Genomic DNA, 15,990 nt, shown 5'->3' on the forward strand with positions numbered 1-15,990 from the left:
TTGCATCTGTTCTGGGTAGAAGAAATAAACTTGAGGAACATGACAATGCTACCAAGATGCTGGTCAGATAAAAAGAAATCTTAGTCTGGGGCAGAAATGTAATATGAGTAAGGGATTCAGACAGGACACCCCCCCGCCAATGGTTCTCAGGAAGATATAGGAAGAAGGATGGGTAAAGCACGTTTAGAACTTGCAAGATTCTGTTACCGTAATATAATAATAAAATTAACATTACATTCATGACTTTGATTTCCTAGTCTGGTCTATCTTGAAAGGCTCTCAGCATCCCTCAGCTATATCCTGCATCTCTCTTGCCAAATCAATTGTGTTAATATGATCGAGGCCAAGATTTATCATGAGAAATATATATGAGTTATTAATCATAATAAGTCACACTCAGAGTATTTTAATTACAATAAGTGTATAATGTAATCCTTTGTTGCTCTCATTATTTTGTTCATAGGTGACTGAAGGAGGCACATCCCTTTTAGCTAGTCTGAAATGATCTTGTAAAATACCATTCACATCTAGTAAAGTATTAGGTACCATGAGAAAATAGCTAATGAAGAATAACAAAATTTATTTATGAACTCTTACCTCTTGACTGCAAACCAGGCCCACATGCTTCATTGTTTCCTAATACACCTTGCCTTACTGAGTCAGGCACCAATAAGCATTGACCCCATTTGTGGATTTTCCAACTGAAATGAAACAGAAGAACAGTTACGATACAATAGATTTAGTTTTTTTTGTTGGTTCTGATTTTTCCCCACAGAATTTAATTAGGGATTGTACCAATAACAACTTAGCTTACTCAGTTAGGGATACAGGTGGCCCTATTGTGTCACCTTATATGTCATGCCTTATTATAGCAATGGTTAGTGACATGATGCTTGAGGCTAACAGGACATATGTCAATCCACTAACTGTTTCAGCAGTTCTTCCTAATTATTCAGAATAGAATTGATGAATAAACTTATCCACTTTAAATAAAATAATAAAAAAATGCCATAGACTGCTTCTTTGAGGGCCTGATAGTATCTGGATTCAGGGCCTTAAAAAGAAGACAGGAACATTGGAGCACATATAAGAGAGTTATGGTTAGGTTACAAACTAATTTTTATATTAATTTTTATATCAAAAGTAATTCATGCTAGACAAAAGATCACCAATACTCATAGTTGTATCTTTAACACTAATGTTGTTTTTGAATTTTAAAGTTAGGTGTTAAATATCAAAATAAACCAATGCAAGTAATAACATTTATGTACAAATAATACTAATGGACCCTGGAGACTTGTATAGTATGTGAGTTGGCCTTATTTCACGGTGCTTTTTTTTTTCTTTTGAGCATTTTGGCTTTCAAAAAGAATCTTCATGTTGTTATTGAAACTGTTTAATCTACTGTTTAGTTCCATTTACATAAGTAAATGATGACAGAATAAGTACTTGCATATATAAAATATTGCATTTTAATAAATGTATATTATAAGAAGCTATAGAAAGCCTTGACTCATATATTCTCTTTTGTACCCTTCTCAAATGTAAATATAAGGATCATATCTTCCAAAGCAGGGGTGAAATGCTTCCGGTTCGGACCGGATCCCGTGATCCGGTAGTGATGGTGAAGCAAAGCTCTGCCCACCCGCCTGGGTGTCATACTTCCTGATTTTAAGCAGGAAGTAATTTTTTTTGTAATGTGCATGCACAGAAGGTTTTGGACATGTGCAGAAAGTCTGCAGGTGCATGTGACACGCGTGCACTTCTAAACCAGTAAGGAAGATAAGTAGGTTTCACCCCTATTCCAACGGATGAATTATGTAGAGGCTGTCCCATTCACTTATAAAATAAAAACAGTTACAATTGTGAGCTCTTTGCTGCTCTCTGAGCTTTGTTGTTTTTTTTCCTTCCAGACATTTTATTACCCAACTAGGTAACATCACCAGTACAGTAGCATTGATGATGTCACCTATTTGGATAATGAAATGTTACTGCACTGATTATGTTACCTTATTGGATAATAAAACATCTGGAAGAAAACAACTAAGCTCAGAGAGCGCCAAGGACCCCTCAATTCAAGCTTGATTTCCAAATAAAGTTCTAATGTTAGAATGATATGTAGGATTCCCAAAATTGGGTGGGATTCAGGAGCTTTCTGCATCTCATTTCAGCCAGGGATCTATGCTGAAAAAGTAATTTGGATTTGATCCAAGATCAGATCAACTCTTCTCTGAAGCCATGAACCTTGTTGTATAATAGTATATTTATAAATAACAGTGCATTATTATACACTTAGGTATATTATTGTATACTATAGTATATTGTTATATACCCAGGTATATTATTACATTGTCAGTCAAAATAATGCATTGTCCAAAGGGCAATCAATAGGGCTGAACATATTTTGAAACCAATTTGGAAGAAACGTTTTGGCTCTCTTGTGATTTTTTTAAAGGTTTTGCACAAGCCTAAGAAAAAGATGCTACTGCTTTAAGGAATCCAGAGGCCTGAAAGTAAAGGGGTTGCTTCAATGAAGAATAACGGTAACAGAGTTGGAAGGGACCTTGGAGGTCATCTAGTCCAACCCCCTGCTCACGCAGGAGACCTGTACTAAGGATTCGAACCGCCAAACTGCCGACCTTTCTGATCGACAAGCTCAGTGTCTTAGCTACTGAGCCACCTAGTTAGACTGAAGGAATGGAAATGAATGAACGGAGATGTGTTTTTTGTTGTTTTTTTTAAATCTGTCCAGAAGCAAGTATATCACTGGTAATCTGAGGAATGACATTCTGGAAAATTGTATGTTTAGAGATATATTTTCTTACTTTACCTGTAGGTGGGACAAAGTGAGATGCCTTCACACTCTCTTTCTTCAAATAAGGTGTCCGGGCATTCCGATCCTCCATTAAGTGCATCTTGAACAATGATCCTGTAGCGGGACTGTTTTTTTGTGGTGGCATTTCCTGAGGTATTTTTAAGCACATAAAAATGGTTTTCTATCAAGGATAATTAATTTTGCACATTACTGATCTTCACTTCTATTTCTGAAGTATCTCACTTACTTCAGTCTTCAATTATATGGGTAGTCCTTCACTTATGACCACAATTGAGCCCAACCTTTCCATTGCTAAGCAAGACAATTATTAAGTGAGTTTTTTACAGTAGTGGGTTCCACTTACCTTCGCTACTGGTTCGGGACCAGGAGTGTGCACTTGCGTGTGCTCACTTTGCTTGCTCACAGTGCTTCTGCGCATGTGCAGAGTGTCTGTGATGACATCCAGGTGGATGGGCAGAGTGTCCCGCCGCCATCACTACCGGTTCGCCCAAACCGGTAGAAACCCACCACTGGTTTTATCCCATTTTATGATCTTTCTTACCACAGTCATTAAGTGAATCACTGCAGTTGTTAAGTTAGCAACATGGATGTTAAATGAATCTGATTTCCCCATTGACGTCACTTGTCAGAAAGATGCAAAAGGTGATTGTATGATCCTGGGACACTTCAACCGTCATAAAAACGAACCAGTTGCCAAGCATCCGAATTTTGATCATGTAACCATGCAATGAACATAAGTGTGAAAAATGATCATAAGTATTGTGACTCGTCCTCCCTCCTCTCCTCAGCCGGGCTCCTCCCGTCTCCAACCGGACCTTTTATCAGACTCCGAGTCTGATAATGAAGATGAACGGCCTGTCATGACTCCAGCCCCCGGCCCTGGCCCCATGCCCGGAGAGGATTCAAGGAGTGAAAGGAGAAGCCCAATAAACCTCACTCATACAGCGTGTGTTCCTTTGGCTCAGCCTTCAGAGCAGGAAGCCAGCCAGATGGTGGAATTACCTGGGCCTACTCCCTCTGACCCCTCTCTTTCCCAGACGCCGACAGCAGATCCAGCTGAGGACAATTCAGAGTAGGTGGACCCTCGCTTCCGGAGATCTGAGAGGCAATGGCAGCAGAAGGAAGGGTGGGGCAGGCCTGGATAAATGCTGAGTCATGGAGCCACACCCCACAGCCTATATAAAGGACCTGCTTTTGGCATTCCAACCTTGAGTCAAGCAAAGTCTTATCTAGTTTGCTGATATCAGACCCTATCGCTGAAGTCACAACTTGGATTCCTGCCTGCCCTGATAAACCTCGAAAGCGCTTGGCAAGCTGCACAGGCTTCGTTGCCAAGTTTGTTACGGACTTCCTTGACTCGTTCGTCGGAGTGGGGTTGGAACACGACAATAAGTCACTTTTTTCAGTTTTAAATTCAGATGGTCACTAAACAAAAGGTTGTAAGTCAAGGACTACCTATATTGCTTTTAATAAAGAATAGGATGTAATTTTGATTTCCTGAAACCTTGACGATTCTTTGCTCTGGTGGATCAGGCCCAGAAAAGAGCTGATTATTGAAGAGCCTCTCTACAGCCAATTCTGCCCTTCCTAATTTCATAACAGTTCATAAAAATAAAGCATCAATGACCATTTTCAGGTTCAGAGTAACTATTTGCGCAGACATGGCTCAACATGAAATTATTTGAAAGAAGCATCCGGTGGGGAAAAATATTAGAGCAGAAGAAACAGAAAGAAAGAAAAAAATAATAGTGTGTGGGGTCTGGAATCATTATTTTGTTCCTTTTGACTTCTTACAGTATAGAAGGGCCTTGTCTCCATGGAATAGGTATTCAAGGACAATGAAGAAAGATCCATTTTCTATATTTGGGTCATCTCTAGTTTTAAAAAAACACCAGCAATCCACTTAAGAGAGATTTTCTTGGCTAATGCAACTCACAGAAATTAACTATGGATATTAAGGTTTAGTTAAACAATACCACTTTGTTCTCGTTTTCCTTTAGCTCTTTGAATATTTCCCACAAAAAGACCCTATTACATTAAACCGCTCTGCATTTCAGTGGCACAAGTACTTCGCTCAGAATAACTTTAAATAGAGTCAGATTATTTTATTTCTAAGCAAAGTGAGTATACAAGGTAGAAGAGAACTAAAGCATTTTCTGTATTTCGTTTTAAATTTATCTTTTTAATTTTTGTCTTCCGATATCTGTTAATACCTTAAGCACTCAACGGAGCATGAACTTTTTATTGAATCTGCACTACTATTAATCTTCTCATAGTTCCCATCACCAATCTCTTTCCACTTATGACTGTATGACTATAACTTGTTGCTGGCAATCCTTATGATTTATATTGATTTATTGACCATCATTTGTGTTGTAAATGTTGTACCTTGATGAACATATCTTTTCTTTTATGTACACTGAGAGCATATGCACCAAGACAAATTCCTTGTGTGTCCAATCCCACTTGGCCAATAAAAAATTCTATTCTATTCTATTCTATTCTATGATAAGTTTTCGGTAGAAAGCTGTCATTTTGCTGACATTTAACTGCAGGGCAAGCAATAGCTAGAAAAGCTGGACACCAATTGCCCAGTTCAGCTCTTCATATTTTATCTAACAGATTGCTGCCAACATCTGATGTGACTTTCAATGTTGTTTGCATAAACTGCCATTATTTTTGTAGATAGTCAGTTTTATCACTGGCAAATTAAAACTTGATTGTGATTATGTTTGCAGCTTAGCCACTCAGCAGTTTATGTACTTGTTAAATAATTTTTTTCTGTTTAATTTAGATGCATTCGCCATTGAGTGGTTTTCTAAATTTCCAATTGTGCTATGTTTTTAATTGTGCAGCATAAATTAAAGCACTCACAAAATAGCAAATCAAAAGTAAATCCAGTGCATAATGCAATTCTTATCGCTTAGTTTTAATTTAGAATCATATTAAATGATAACTATTTCAATGAAATTAAATATGATGTTGGAGAGGCTTTTTAATGCTACAACATTTCTTAATAAGCAGAATAATGTATGTCTGAATTCATTTTCTTTATCTAAGTAACATATAAAACCCAACAATTAATTACCATATTATTTACTTTATTTTAAATGGACTAGGAATTTTTTCTTAAAATATAGTGCCGTTGCCATTCACAAGCAATAACTCATTTTTTATTGATAAAAAAATAAGTAAAACAAATGAGAGCAAAGATGAGAATAAACAAAAGCTCAGTCAAACAAGCAAAAATATTGCAAAAAGCTTTATATCAGTGTAAAAAAACCCATATTGTGCCAGATATGAAAAAAATGGTGAGAAGTCCTTTCTCAGAGAGGGAATATGTTTTATTGTTCGGAGCAAGTAAAGGGAGGTAGTGCAATGTTGAGTTCAGATCAAATCTTTTCTAAGTTATGAACTTTGCCATGTGCTATTTCCAAAGATAGTCTTGCTGTTAAATCTCTTTTGAGTTACACGTGGGAAAAGAACAATACTTAGCCGCAGCCTGCTTTTATTCTAATAACATTACTATGAGATTCTCCCCAACAATGAATTTTGGGATATGTCTCAATACCAGGGAAAACTCTAGCTTTCTATGTATAATCTGAATTGATACATTCAGATAGCTAAGTCAGCTATCTGTCAGAATATCTAGTTCATCTTTAGAATCTATTCAATCTTTCATACCAATAGCTATTATGAGTTCAGCACAATTAACTCAAACATCCAGCTGAGGGCAAGGGTGAAAAGTTAAATTTTGTCACTTTATTAAGTGAAACACTGGACTAAAAAGCTAAGAGTGGTTGGGTTGGGTTTGTACCTGAATGAGAACTTCCAGGGATTCCTATGCTGAGATGCTAAAAAAAAAATACAAGAAGACAGCAGTGGGAAACCACTTCCATATTTCTCTTCACCCTAAATAAATAGATATATCCTTCTAATCACCAGGAATCAAGTTCTCTACCTTTAATTATGTTTAGTGAAGGTTTAGTCAAACTGTAGTGACAATTCCTCTCCAAATATTAAGTTGAGCTGCATGAACAGAAATATGTGTGCTTTGCCTACAGCTAAGGTAAACTCACAGTAGATCTGAAAGAACTGGGACGAGGAGGAGAATATAAAATGCAGGTTGGTACTGAATATGTGTCCGTGAATTCACCAGGAATCGAATTTAACTTGAAGATGTGACTTTACATCAGCTTTAAATGTGTAAGATTTGAGCCAATGGGGAAAAACATCAGGCAGTAGGGAAATAATTGTAAAAACAGCTGCTTTCACAGCAATCAGTTTGTGACAAACTAGATGTGAATGCAGGTAACTTGCAATTTTTCTGAAAAAGCGGCATCTGAGCTGCCTGAACAGCTCAAACTGTGGATTGGAGGGAGGGCAAAGAAATCTCTGACCTGGTGGGATGAAAAGCTGCTCTTTGAAGGCTTTACTGATATTTGAAAGGCTCTACTAAGAAGGGATTTTTCATTGAAATACAAGTAGGTAACTTGGCTATTTGTAGACTCCATGGACAAGTGCTTGCTACTTCTATCTCTCTCTAATAATACCCTATGGCTCTTCCAAAGAGAATTCTGTAATCTCCTTGATCCTGCTCATCTACCCAATCCATTGCCTTCTTTTTCTTCTTCAAGCAATCTTGCCAGGGATAATAATTTTGTCCTAGTTCAGCATCCACTGATATTATGTGCCCCGAAAATGTGACCGATCATCACAAAGGGAAAAAGCTATGTTTGTTTGATTTGGGATCCATTAACTGATTTTCTTTCCAGTCCACGATAATAATCATGTCCAGTTCCATATCAAAATAATCTACCTAATTTTTCTCATTCTTTCTAAGTGTTCTGGTTTCATACTCATACACTACCACTGGAAAAACTGTAGTTTTAACTACTCTGAACTTCGCTGTCATAAATATATCTTTATCTGTCATGATGTTTTTAAAGTTAATCATATTCTATTATCACTAGGATTATTTTTTCCAGCTCACTCTCCATCTTTATTATTGCACCTAAAAATATAAAACTTTCTATCAACTTTCACTTCTTTACTATCAACCATCAGAGTTCACTGAACTTCCGGGTTCAAATTTGCTTTCCAAATTTGGAAAACTAACCTTCATTGTTCACATTCCATTTTTATTTTTAGAAAAAGCTCTTCTTCATCTTCTTTATTTTCTTTTAACAAAGCACTGTCATCTCCAGTTTTGATTTCAGCTGTCATCTATTTAAATCCTGCCAGTTTTTGTGATATATTCATTGTATAAATTAAACAGATACGGTGACAATATATACTCTTGTCTCATTCCCTTCCTTATTCTGCTTCTCCAAATTTAGTTCCAACAGTAGCTTCTTATTCAAGGAAAAGATTCATCATAGGAATAATTATGTGCTCTGGCACACATTTAGATAGAATAGAATAGAATAGAATAGAATTTTATTGGCCAAGTGTGATTGGACACACAAGGAATTTGTCTTGGTGCATATGCTCTCAGTGTACATAAAAGAAAAGATACGTTCATCAAGGTACAACATTTACAACACAATTGATGATCAATATATCAATATAAATCATAAGGATTGCCAGCAACAAGTTATAGTCATACAGTCATAAGTGGAAAGAGATTGGTGATGGGAACTATGAAACGATTAATAGTAGTGCAGAATATGTTCTGTGTCAGACATTATCTCCAACAGTATTTTTCAAACTTGGCAATTTTAAAATGTCGCTAAAAGTTGCCATGTTGGAGAAACCACGATCTATATGATCAAAGGCTATCTTATGTTAACATTTGAATTGCATATCTCTCTCCCTTTTTAAATAACTGTGCATTTGGCATCTCTCTCTTTTTCATTAAGATCTTAAATGAAAGTTTGCTTGCATGAGAATTGCTGTGATGATTCAGTAATCTGTGTATTCTCTCAAATTTCCCTTTTATGGTATAATATCGACACCAAACCTATTCTATATTAGTGACCTCGAACTGTTAACACTTAAATTGCCTCTTCTCTTGCAGCTTCAAACAGTACAGTTATTTCATTTGCACATTTACTTTCCTACTGATAGCTGGATTTTCATATCTCACTTTCTAATGGAATTGTATATATTCCCTTTTTGAAAAATATTTCTGTAGAGAAACGCTATACACTTCCACTTCTAAATCGTGTCACCGTAATCTTTTCATCTTCCTTTAACCTCATTCGCTTCTATTAGAACATTTCCATGTTTACTACTGAGTATTTCTACCTTACGTAAAACTATTTTCCTATGGTGTCTTAAACCATTTATTTTATTGCTATGTTATTCTTTTTTTTTTACATTCTTGAGGTATCTTTCCTATCCCTTTCCTGGAAGCCTGAACTCAGTTGTATGTCCTGGCCCAATTACCAAGTTTCTCCTTATCCTTTCAAGTTTAAAAAAAAAACACTAAGATCCCTTCATCTTTGAAACTTTGGGATTTTATTCCGCTATATTGGTTTTCATGGTGCCCATTATCTCTTTGCATAACATCTCACGTTCTGTTCTTTAAATTGAACTGACATTATAACTCAAGGTCAAATCTTGCGGGCATTTCTATTTTCTTTAAGTTTGTAAATTCATAACAATGAATAGTTTGTACCACAATTTAATCTGGAAGTGTCTTGGTATGTCTCCTATTTCCTAGGAGGCATTTACCTAAACCAAATCTTCCAGTACGGTAATTCCAGGAGCTTCCATTTGTCCAACTCTGGAATTCTAATGATTTTTTTTAGAAGTTCTATATCTTTGCTTGATGTTGCATTGGCACCTCTTGCAATTTGCCATAGAATGCCCCATTATCTTCTACCATCACATCTGTACTAGGTACATACAGCACACTTCAGTTCTATTGACTTGAATATCTATGAACCTATCATTTATTGGCTTATTGCCAAGCAAATCCTTAACTATGTCATGTTTTTAATATTAATTTCATTCCCTTCTTTCATATGGTCTCATGCCCTGAAGTGTATATCATGTACTCACCTCATTTAAAGTGGTCCATCAGCTACCTGAGATCATATATTCTAAAACATTCTATATAGTATGTTTCACTTCTGTTTTGATAAATGAAAATTGTCCCTGAGTCATGCTTCCTGTACCAACTGTATATATTCTTATCAAACTAGGAATTACTTTTCTGACATTACCAGTGGCTAAAATTCTTTGTAGCTTTAGTCTCAACATATTGTCACCTCTAGATCTGCTTACAAAGTTTGTTGTTCTAGTTACTTTTCAGTAACAAGAGTTCCATCTAGAGTATGTCTTATTATCCAACATACAAACTTGTTTATATTTCAGCCATTTCCTTTTTCTACACTTGCCTTTGAAGATTTTTGTCATCAGTGAGTTGGCTTTCCTCTTGCCTGTCCTCCCTTTCTCTTGTGGAGTAGTCTTAGCCTTGTCCTTCTCCTTTTATCCTTATTGCAAACAGAGATCTGACCTAGAGTTCCCACTCCCATTTATGTTATTCTTAGGATCATTAAAGCCACTAAGTCCTGTCATCAAGTCACATTGATAAACCCTAGGAGGAACCTAACAAAAGCATACAATATACGTGCTATTTGCATTCCTCTAATAAAAACTGTTAGTAGAATATGTTCCAAAGCCTAGCACTCTTAACAACTCTTGTGAAATCTTTGGTGAGTTTTAAGGTCACAGTCATTTTACAACAGGCACAAAAGCATGATATACAGGATCCGAGTACCCATTTAGAGCTTCATTTCAAAATATATTTCTAAGCCAAAACTTTACTAATATTGGTTAGGGTAGGATGAAACAACTGGAGGATCGATTCTGAGTCTTTTAAACCAGCTTACCATGTTGGCAGGTGGTAGGGCAGCGTGTCCATTCACTGAAGGGGGTCACCACACAATCTTTCTTACACGGAAGCAAGCATGAGCGGACAGTTTCTGGTTTAATGGATTCTGGACACCTGGCAATACAATTGTATAACATATGGTTAATTAGGTGCCTCTGGATTGAGTTCAATTCTGGATAACTGCACAAGAGTCCCCTAAACCCCAACATTACTTTAGCAAAATGGAATCCCTACATCAGCGGTGAAATTCAATTTTTTTACTACCAGATTTGTGGGCGTGGCTTGGTGGGCGTGGCAGGAGAAGGATATTGCAAAATCTCCATTCCCTCTCCACTCTGGGGCCATCCAGAGGTGGTATTTGCCGGTTCTCCGAACTACTCAAAATTTCTGCTACTGGTTCTCCAGAACCTGTCAGAACCTGCTGGATTTCACCCTTGCCCTATACTCATCTAAGAACAAATCACACTTACTGTAGGAAGACTGCACATATTACCAAATTAATTTATAATTTATGTTGAAACAGGAACTGCACAATTACACACTGAAATATCATTTATAGTAACTGCCACTATGAAATAAAAAGTACCCACCTACTTGCCATCGATGAGAAAGAACTGAATGCAGGCTATTGACAACCTAAAGAACCAATATTGCTACTGTATGTGCAGGTAGATGGACAGAAAACAGATCTCTTCAGGGATTTTGTTTTGTTTTGTTTGCAAGGCATATTAAATTATTTCCCTGGCATTCCCTAGTGAAATTGAATTTAGCAGGCTGGATTTTGAGTTTTCTTTTTTAAAAAATGTTAAGCATTTTGCAATATTTCTGGTGAAGAAAGGGTGAGAAGATGTGATTATCACTGATCTTTTCCTCCCTGTGCTATCTAGCGTTGGTTTGAGACAGCTTGCATAAATGTCTCATCAGGGTAGGTAGATACTTCTGGGAGGGATGAATGAAGTGTATTCTCCTTGTGGGTTCATCAAGGCATGAAATTTTTCTCATCTGCCCAGTAAAGTAGGCAGGGACCTGTACTGGGCACCAAAATATTAAAAGATGCTAGAGTTGGATGATCATTTTAATGAAAATGACATGGGCGTCATTTCAGATTGCACAAAAGGCACTAGTAAACCACTTCTGTATTTTATATAGATAACCACACTGACAGACAAGATAAAGTAACTGATAATATAGTGATAATATAGTGCTGGATAATGGGATCCTCAAAAGCTAGTTTGGTGTAATGATTTGGGCATCAGCCTAGAAACTGGAAGGTCATGGCTTCTTGTCCTGCTTTAGGCACAAAGCCAGCTGGGTGACCTAGATGACTTACCAATTGCTACAATCCAATTATTTTTTCATAACTATAAGGAAGATAATTTTCATAAATAAAACTTCAAAAATACAACAATGCCTATATTTATTGACGTCATCAGATGGATCACGCAGACATCAAGACCACCTACTACTGATACAAAGTGGTGAAACTCAGTTATAAAAGCAAAGATGTGGGCAGGGGATGACTACGGAACAGATCATGTATTGCCCATGTGCAAATTCCACATCAAGGTAAAACAGAAGAACAAAGTGCTCCCACAATTTGATATTAAGCACATACCCCTCAATTTTAAGGAGAACATGAGAAATAATTTTTGAAATCCTGAACCTCCCTGATAGGGAATCAGAGAAACTTGAGGAATGTAATAAAAGAAGACTTAAGGATGAAAAGAAAGACTCAGCCTACCAAATCCTGACAACCAGGGGATGTCCCCTCCTATCAGGTGATGTGTGGGGAAGTGCCACAATGGCAGAGTTCACTGAGACAGCTCTGCTTCCTTAAAACAGCTTGTCTCCTAGATAAGTATGGCTCCTACTCTCAAAACTTTACAAAAGCTTATGAAAACTTGGCCATTCATGAGTCTTTAGAAATCAATTAATATGCACCCATCAGCACTGGCGTTGATTTTAGATGTTGTATTCTTAGGATAACCATGCTGATGGAATTGTTTCAGTTTTAGTATTTGTGTATTGTCTCGTGTCTGCTTGGGTAGAGCAACAGATAAATAGCACAAATAAAATAAAACCATCCAAATAACTAAGACATTAATCTCTGACAGCTTTTATGGTAGGAACTAGAACACAATGGAGTATATTTTGTTTCAATCAACAGTCAAAAATTTGGTAGGAACCAAACATAAATCATAGGGCTATAATTGTGCGCAAATTTAATAATGTCAAAGCTTTTGTTAAGTTAATCGAAGTGCACTGTGAAATGCATTGTTTTAATAAGTTTGCATATTGTTCTCTGATGAATTCTCTGTATATAATGCCTTTTTGTTAGTGTTGTTTTTTTTTTATCTCTTTCAAATTTATTATTCGTTTTTCTATCTACTTGGAAGCCTTTAAAATGGAAAATGCTCCCATTTCCTTCAAATAAAAAGAAGAAAAAAAGCCTCATTTCATAAATTGCACTCTAAGGTAAATTGAATATTTATGTAGATGCATAGATCTCCTTGAAGTTATCCTATGCTTAATCATCTCTACAGGAGCTCTTAAAGCAACTCCGAAGGTTTACATTTTCATAAATAGACAAATACAATATAATAAGCAGGTCAAGCCATATGCTATTTTTTTCTCTTTGTTATTGTGATGAAATTCACAAATTCCTACTCAGACGAGTATCCCCCCCCACTTCTAGCAACTTAACCTAAATGAGTCACATGAGATGTAGAACATAAAACTTAGAAAAGAAGACAGGACACCATATTTTAGTTGGGAGAAAAGAAACCCTAAATAATTTTTCTGCTATATAAATCACATTTTGGCACTTGAGTATTATGCTAATCCTAGCATGATTTTCATTTTCCAAAGAATGGATGACTTGCTTATATAATGTGAACTCCTCTCTGGTATCATGGCACAATGTACTATAGAGAGATAAAAAAAAAAGATAAAAATGTACTATAGATAAATAAAAAAATATATTCTAAAAGTCAATAAGAAAAATATAATCAACTGGATTATGTTGACTAAGAAGCCAGGGCTGGCAAGAGTTGCTAGCACATGCTTTCCTCAGATCTTCACATTCACTCTGACACGTATTGCTTAATGAGCCCTGAATTGATCAAATTAAATCATTTTTTTTCTACTGAAAAATTAGAAGTACCAATTTCAGAAATCTCTGTGGCGATGCACATTAAATTCACATTATGTTAGAGCAGGGGTGTCAAACTCACGTTGTAACGGTAGCATCACATGACCTATCGGGATTTTTCCCCCTTCGCTAAACTGGGTGTGGCCGTGGCCAGCATATGACACATCCGGCCCATGGGCCTGCAGTTTGACAGCCCTGTATTAGAGGAAGATGTTCTTTCACTATTGTTTCTGATCACATATTCTTCTGCTATTCCAAGCTAATCACAATACTCTACAGCTTTTGCTTCAGCAATAAAGGTAAAGGTAAAGGTTCCCCTCGCACATACGTGCTAGTCGTTGCCGACTCTAGGGGGCGGTGCTCATCTCCGTTTCAAAGCCAAAGAGCCAGTGCTGTCTGAAGACATCTCTGTGGTCATGTGGCCGGCATGACTCAACACCAAAGGCACACGGAACACTGTTACCTTTCCACCAAAGGTGATCCCCATTTTTTCTACTTGCATTTTTACGTGCTTTTGAAACTGCTAGGTTGGCAGAAGCTGGGACAAGTAACAGGAGCTCACCCCGTTACACGGCAGCACTAGGGATTTGAACCACTGAGCTGCCGACCTTTCGATCAACAAACTCAATGTCCTAGCCCAAGCCACCGCGTCAGCAATGCATCTATGTCATTAGATTTCTATATAAGAATAAAGACCCAATTATGTGTTAAACAATGTATGATGGAAAAGAGAACAAAACTAAAAGCTGATGAAGCTGCTTCTTCTTCTGAAGGAACAGGAGGGGTTTTTTTTCTTATCTATTAGTCTCATTATCTTAAAGCATTTTAATTAACTGTACAGGAGTCAACACAGCCTGCTCATTTTCAGGAGGTTTTTGTGGGGTTTTTTTTTTTTGAGAGAGAGAGAGAGAAAGAGAGAAAGATGCAATAAGAATTAAAACTAGTTCGTAATTCTCTAGACTCATTAACAGAGTACAAAAGTAATTAGCAATGTCTTGATTTGCGGGGGGAAATGCAGAAACATCTGTATTTCTAATTTCTCTCAGCTACTAAAGCCAAGCAGATTAGGTCAGCTGCGAGGCTAAATATCTTCCTTAGAATCACATTTGTTTTTCACAGGATAATTTCAATCAAACCTAATGGAGCCGATGCGTTGGTTCCGTCCCAGGCGCCTGATGGACCCAGAGAGGTTCCGGACGGAGCTTGGGCCATTTCCTGAGGGTCTGGCTCACGGCACGTCTGAGGAACTTGTTGCGGCCTGGGAACGGGCCGCGGCGGGGGCCTTAGATCGTGTCGTGCCTTTGCGGCCTCTGACCCGGCGCAGGTCCCAACCGGCTCCTTGGTTCTCCGAGGAGCTGAGGGGGATGAAGCGCCGGAGAAGACGCCTAGAGAGCTCTTGGAGGTCTGGCCGTTCTGAGGCTGATCGGACACTAGTGAAGTCCTATACTAGGACTTACCTAGTGGCATTGAGGGAAGCGAGGCATTGCTACGCCTCCTCCCTCATTGCGTCGGCAGATAACCGCCCAGCCGCCCTGTTTCGGGTGACTCGTTCCCTCCTTCACCAGGGGGAGCGGGATGACCCGCTGCAGGGACGTGCTGAGGAGTTTAACGGTTATCTATACGATAAAATCGTTCAGCTTCGGGACGGGTTGGACCAAAATTGCGGTGACTCAGGTGAGGCGCCCGAGGGTGGTCTTGGTGACATTGTCTGGGATGAGTTTGACCCTGTGGCTCCCGAGGACATGGACAGGTTGTTGGGTAGGCTGAATGCCACCACGTGTTTACTGGACCCGTGCCCCTCCTGGCTGGTGCTGGCCACTCAGGAGGTGACACGAGGCTGGCTCCAGGCGATTACGATCGCTTCTTTGGTGGAGGGTGTCTTTCCGGCCGCCTTGAAAGAGGCGGTGGTGAGGCCCCTCCTTAAGAAGCCTTCCCTGGACCCGGCTGTTTTAGGTAATTATCGTCCAGTCTCCAACCTTCGCTTCGCGGCGAAGGTTGTAGAGAGTATGGTGGCATATCAGTTTCCCCTACACCTGGATGAAACCGTCTATCTAGACCCGTTCCAGTCCGGTTTTCGGCCCGGCTACAGCACGGAGACGGCTTTGGTCGCGTTGGTGGATGATCTCTGGAGGGCCAGGGATAGGGGTTGTTCCTCTGCCC

The 15,990-nt window shown here is 38.2% G+C and overlaps 1 protein-coding gene across 1 annotated transcript in view; it reads right to left on the reverse strand.

The window, feature by feature from the left end:
* The window catches only part of THSD7B (thrombospondin type 1 domain containing 7B), a 376,479-nt gene that overhangs the window by 237,356 nt on the left and 123,133 nt on the right, over positions 1–15,990 (reverse strand). The window contains exons 9-11 of the mRNA XM_058193966.1: positions 10,678–10,793; positions 2,831–2,963; positions 598–701 (exon numbers count right to left, since the gene is read on the reverse strand). Coding sequence (XP_058049949.1) covers positions 598–701; positions 2,831–2,963; positions 10,678–10,793 — 353 coding nt within the window. The remainder of the gene's footprint in view (positions 1–597; positions 702–2,830; positions 2,964–10,677; positions 10,794–15,990) is intronic.

The sequence above is a fragment of the Ahaetulla prasina genome, chromosome 1 (genome assembly GCF_028640845.1).
Source record: "Ahaetulla prasina isolate Xishuangbanna chromosome 1, ASM2864084v1, whole genome shotgun sequence".
NCBI lineage: Eukaryota > Metazoa > Chordata > Lepidosauria > Squamata > Colubridae > Ahaetulla > Ahaetulla prasina.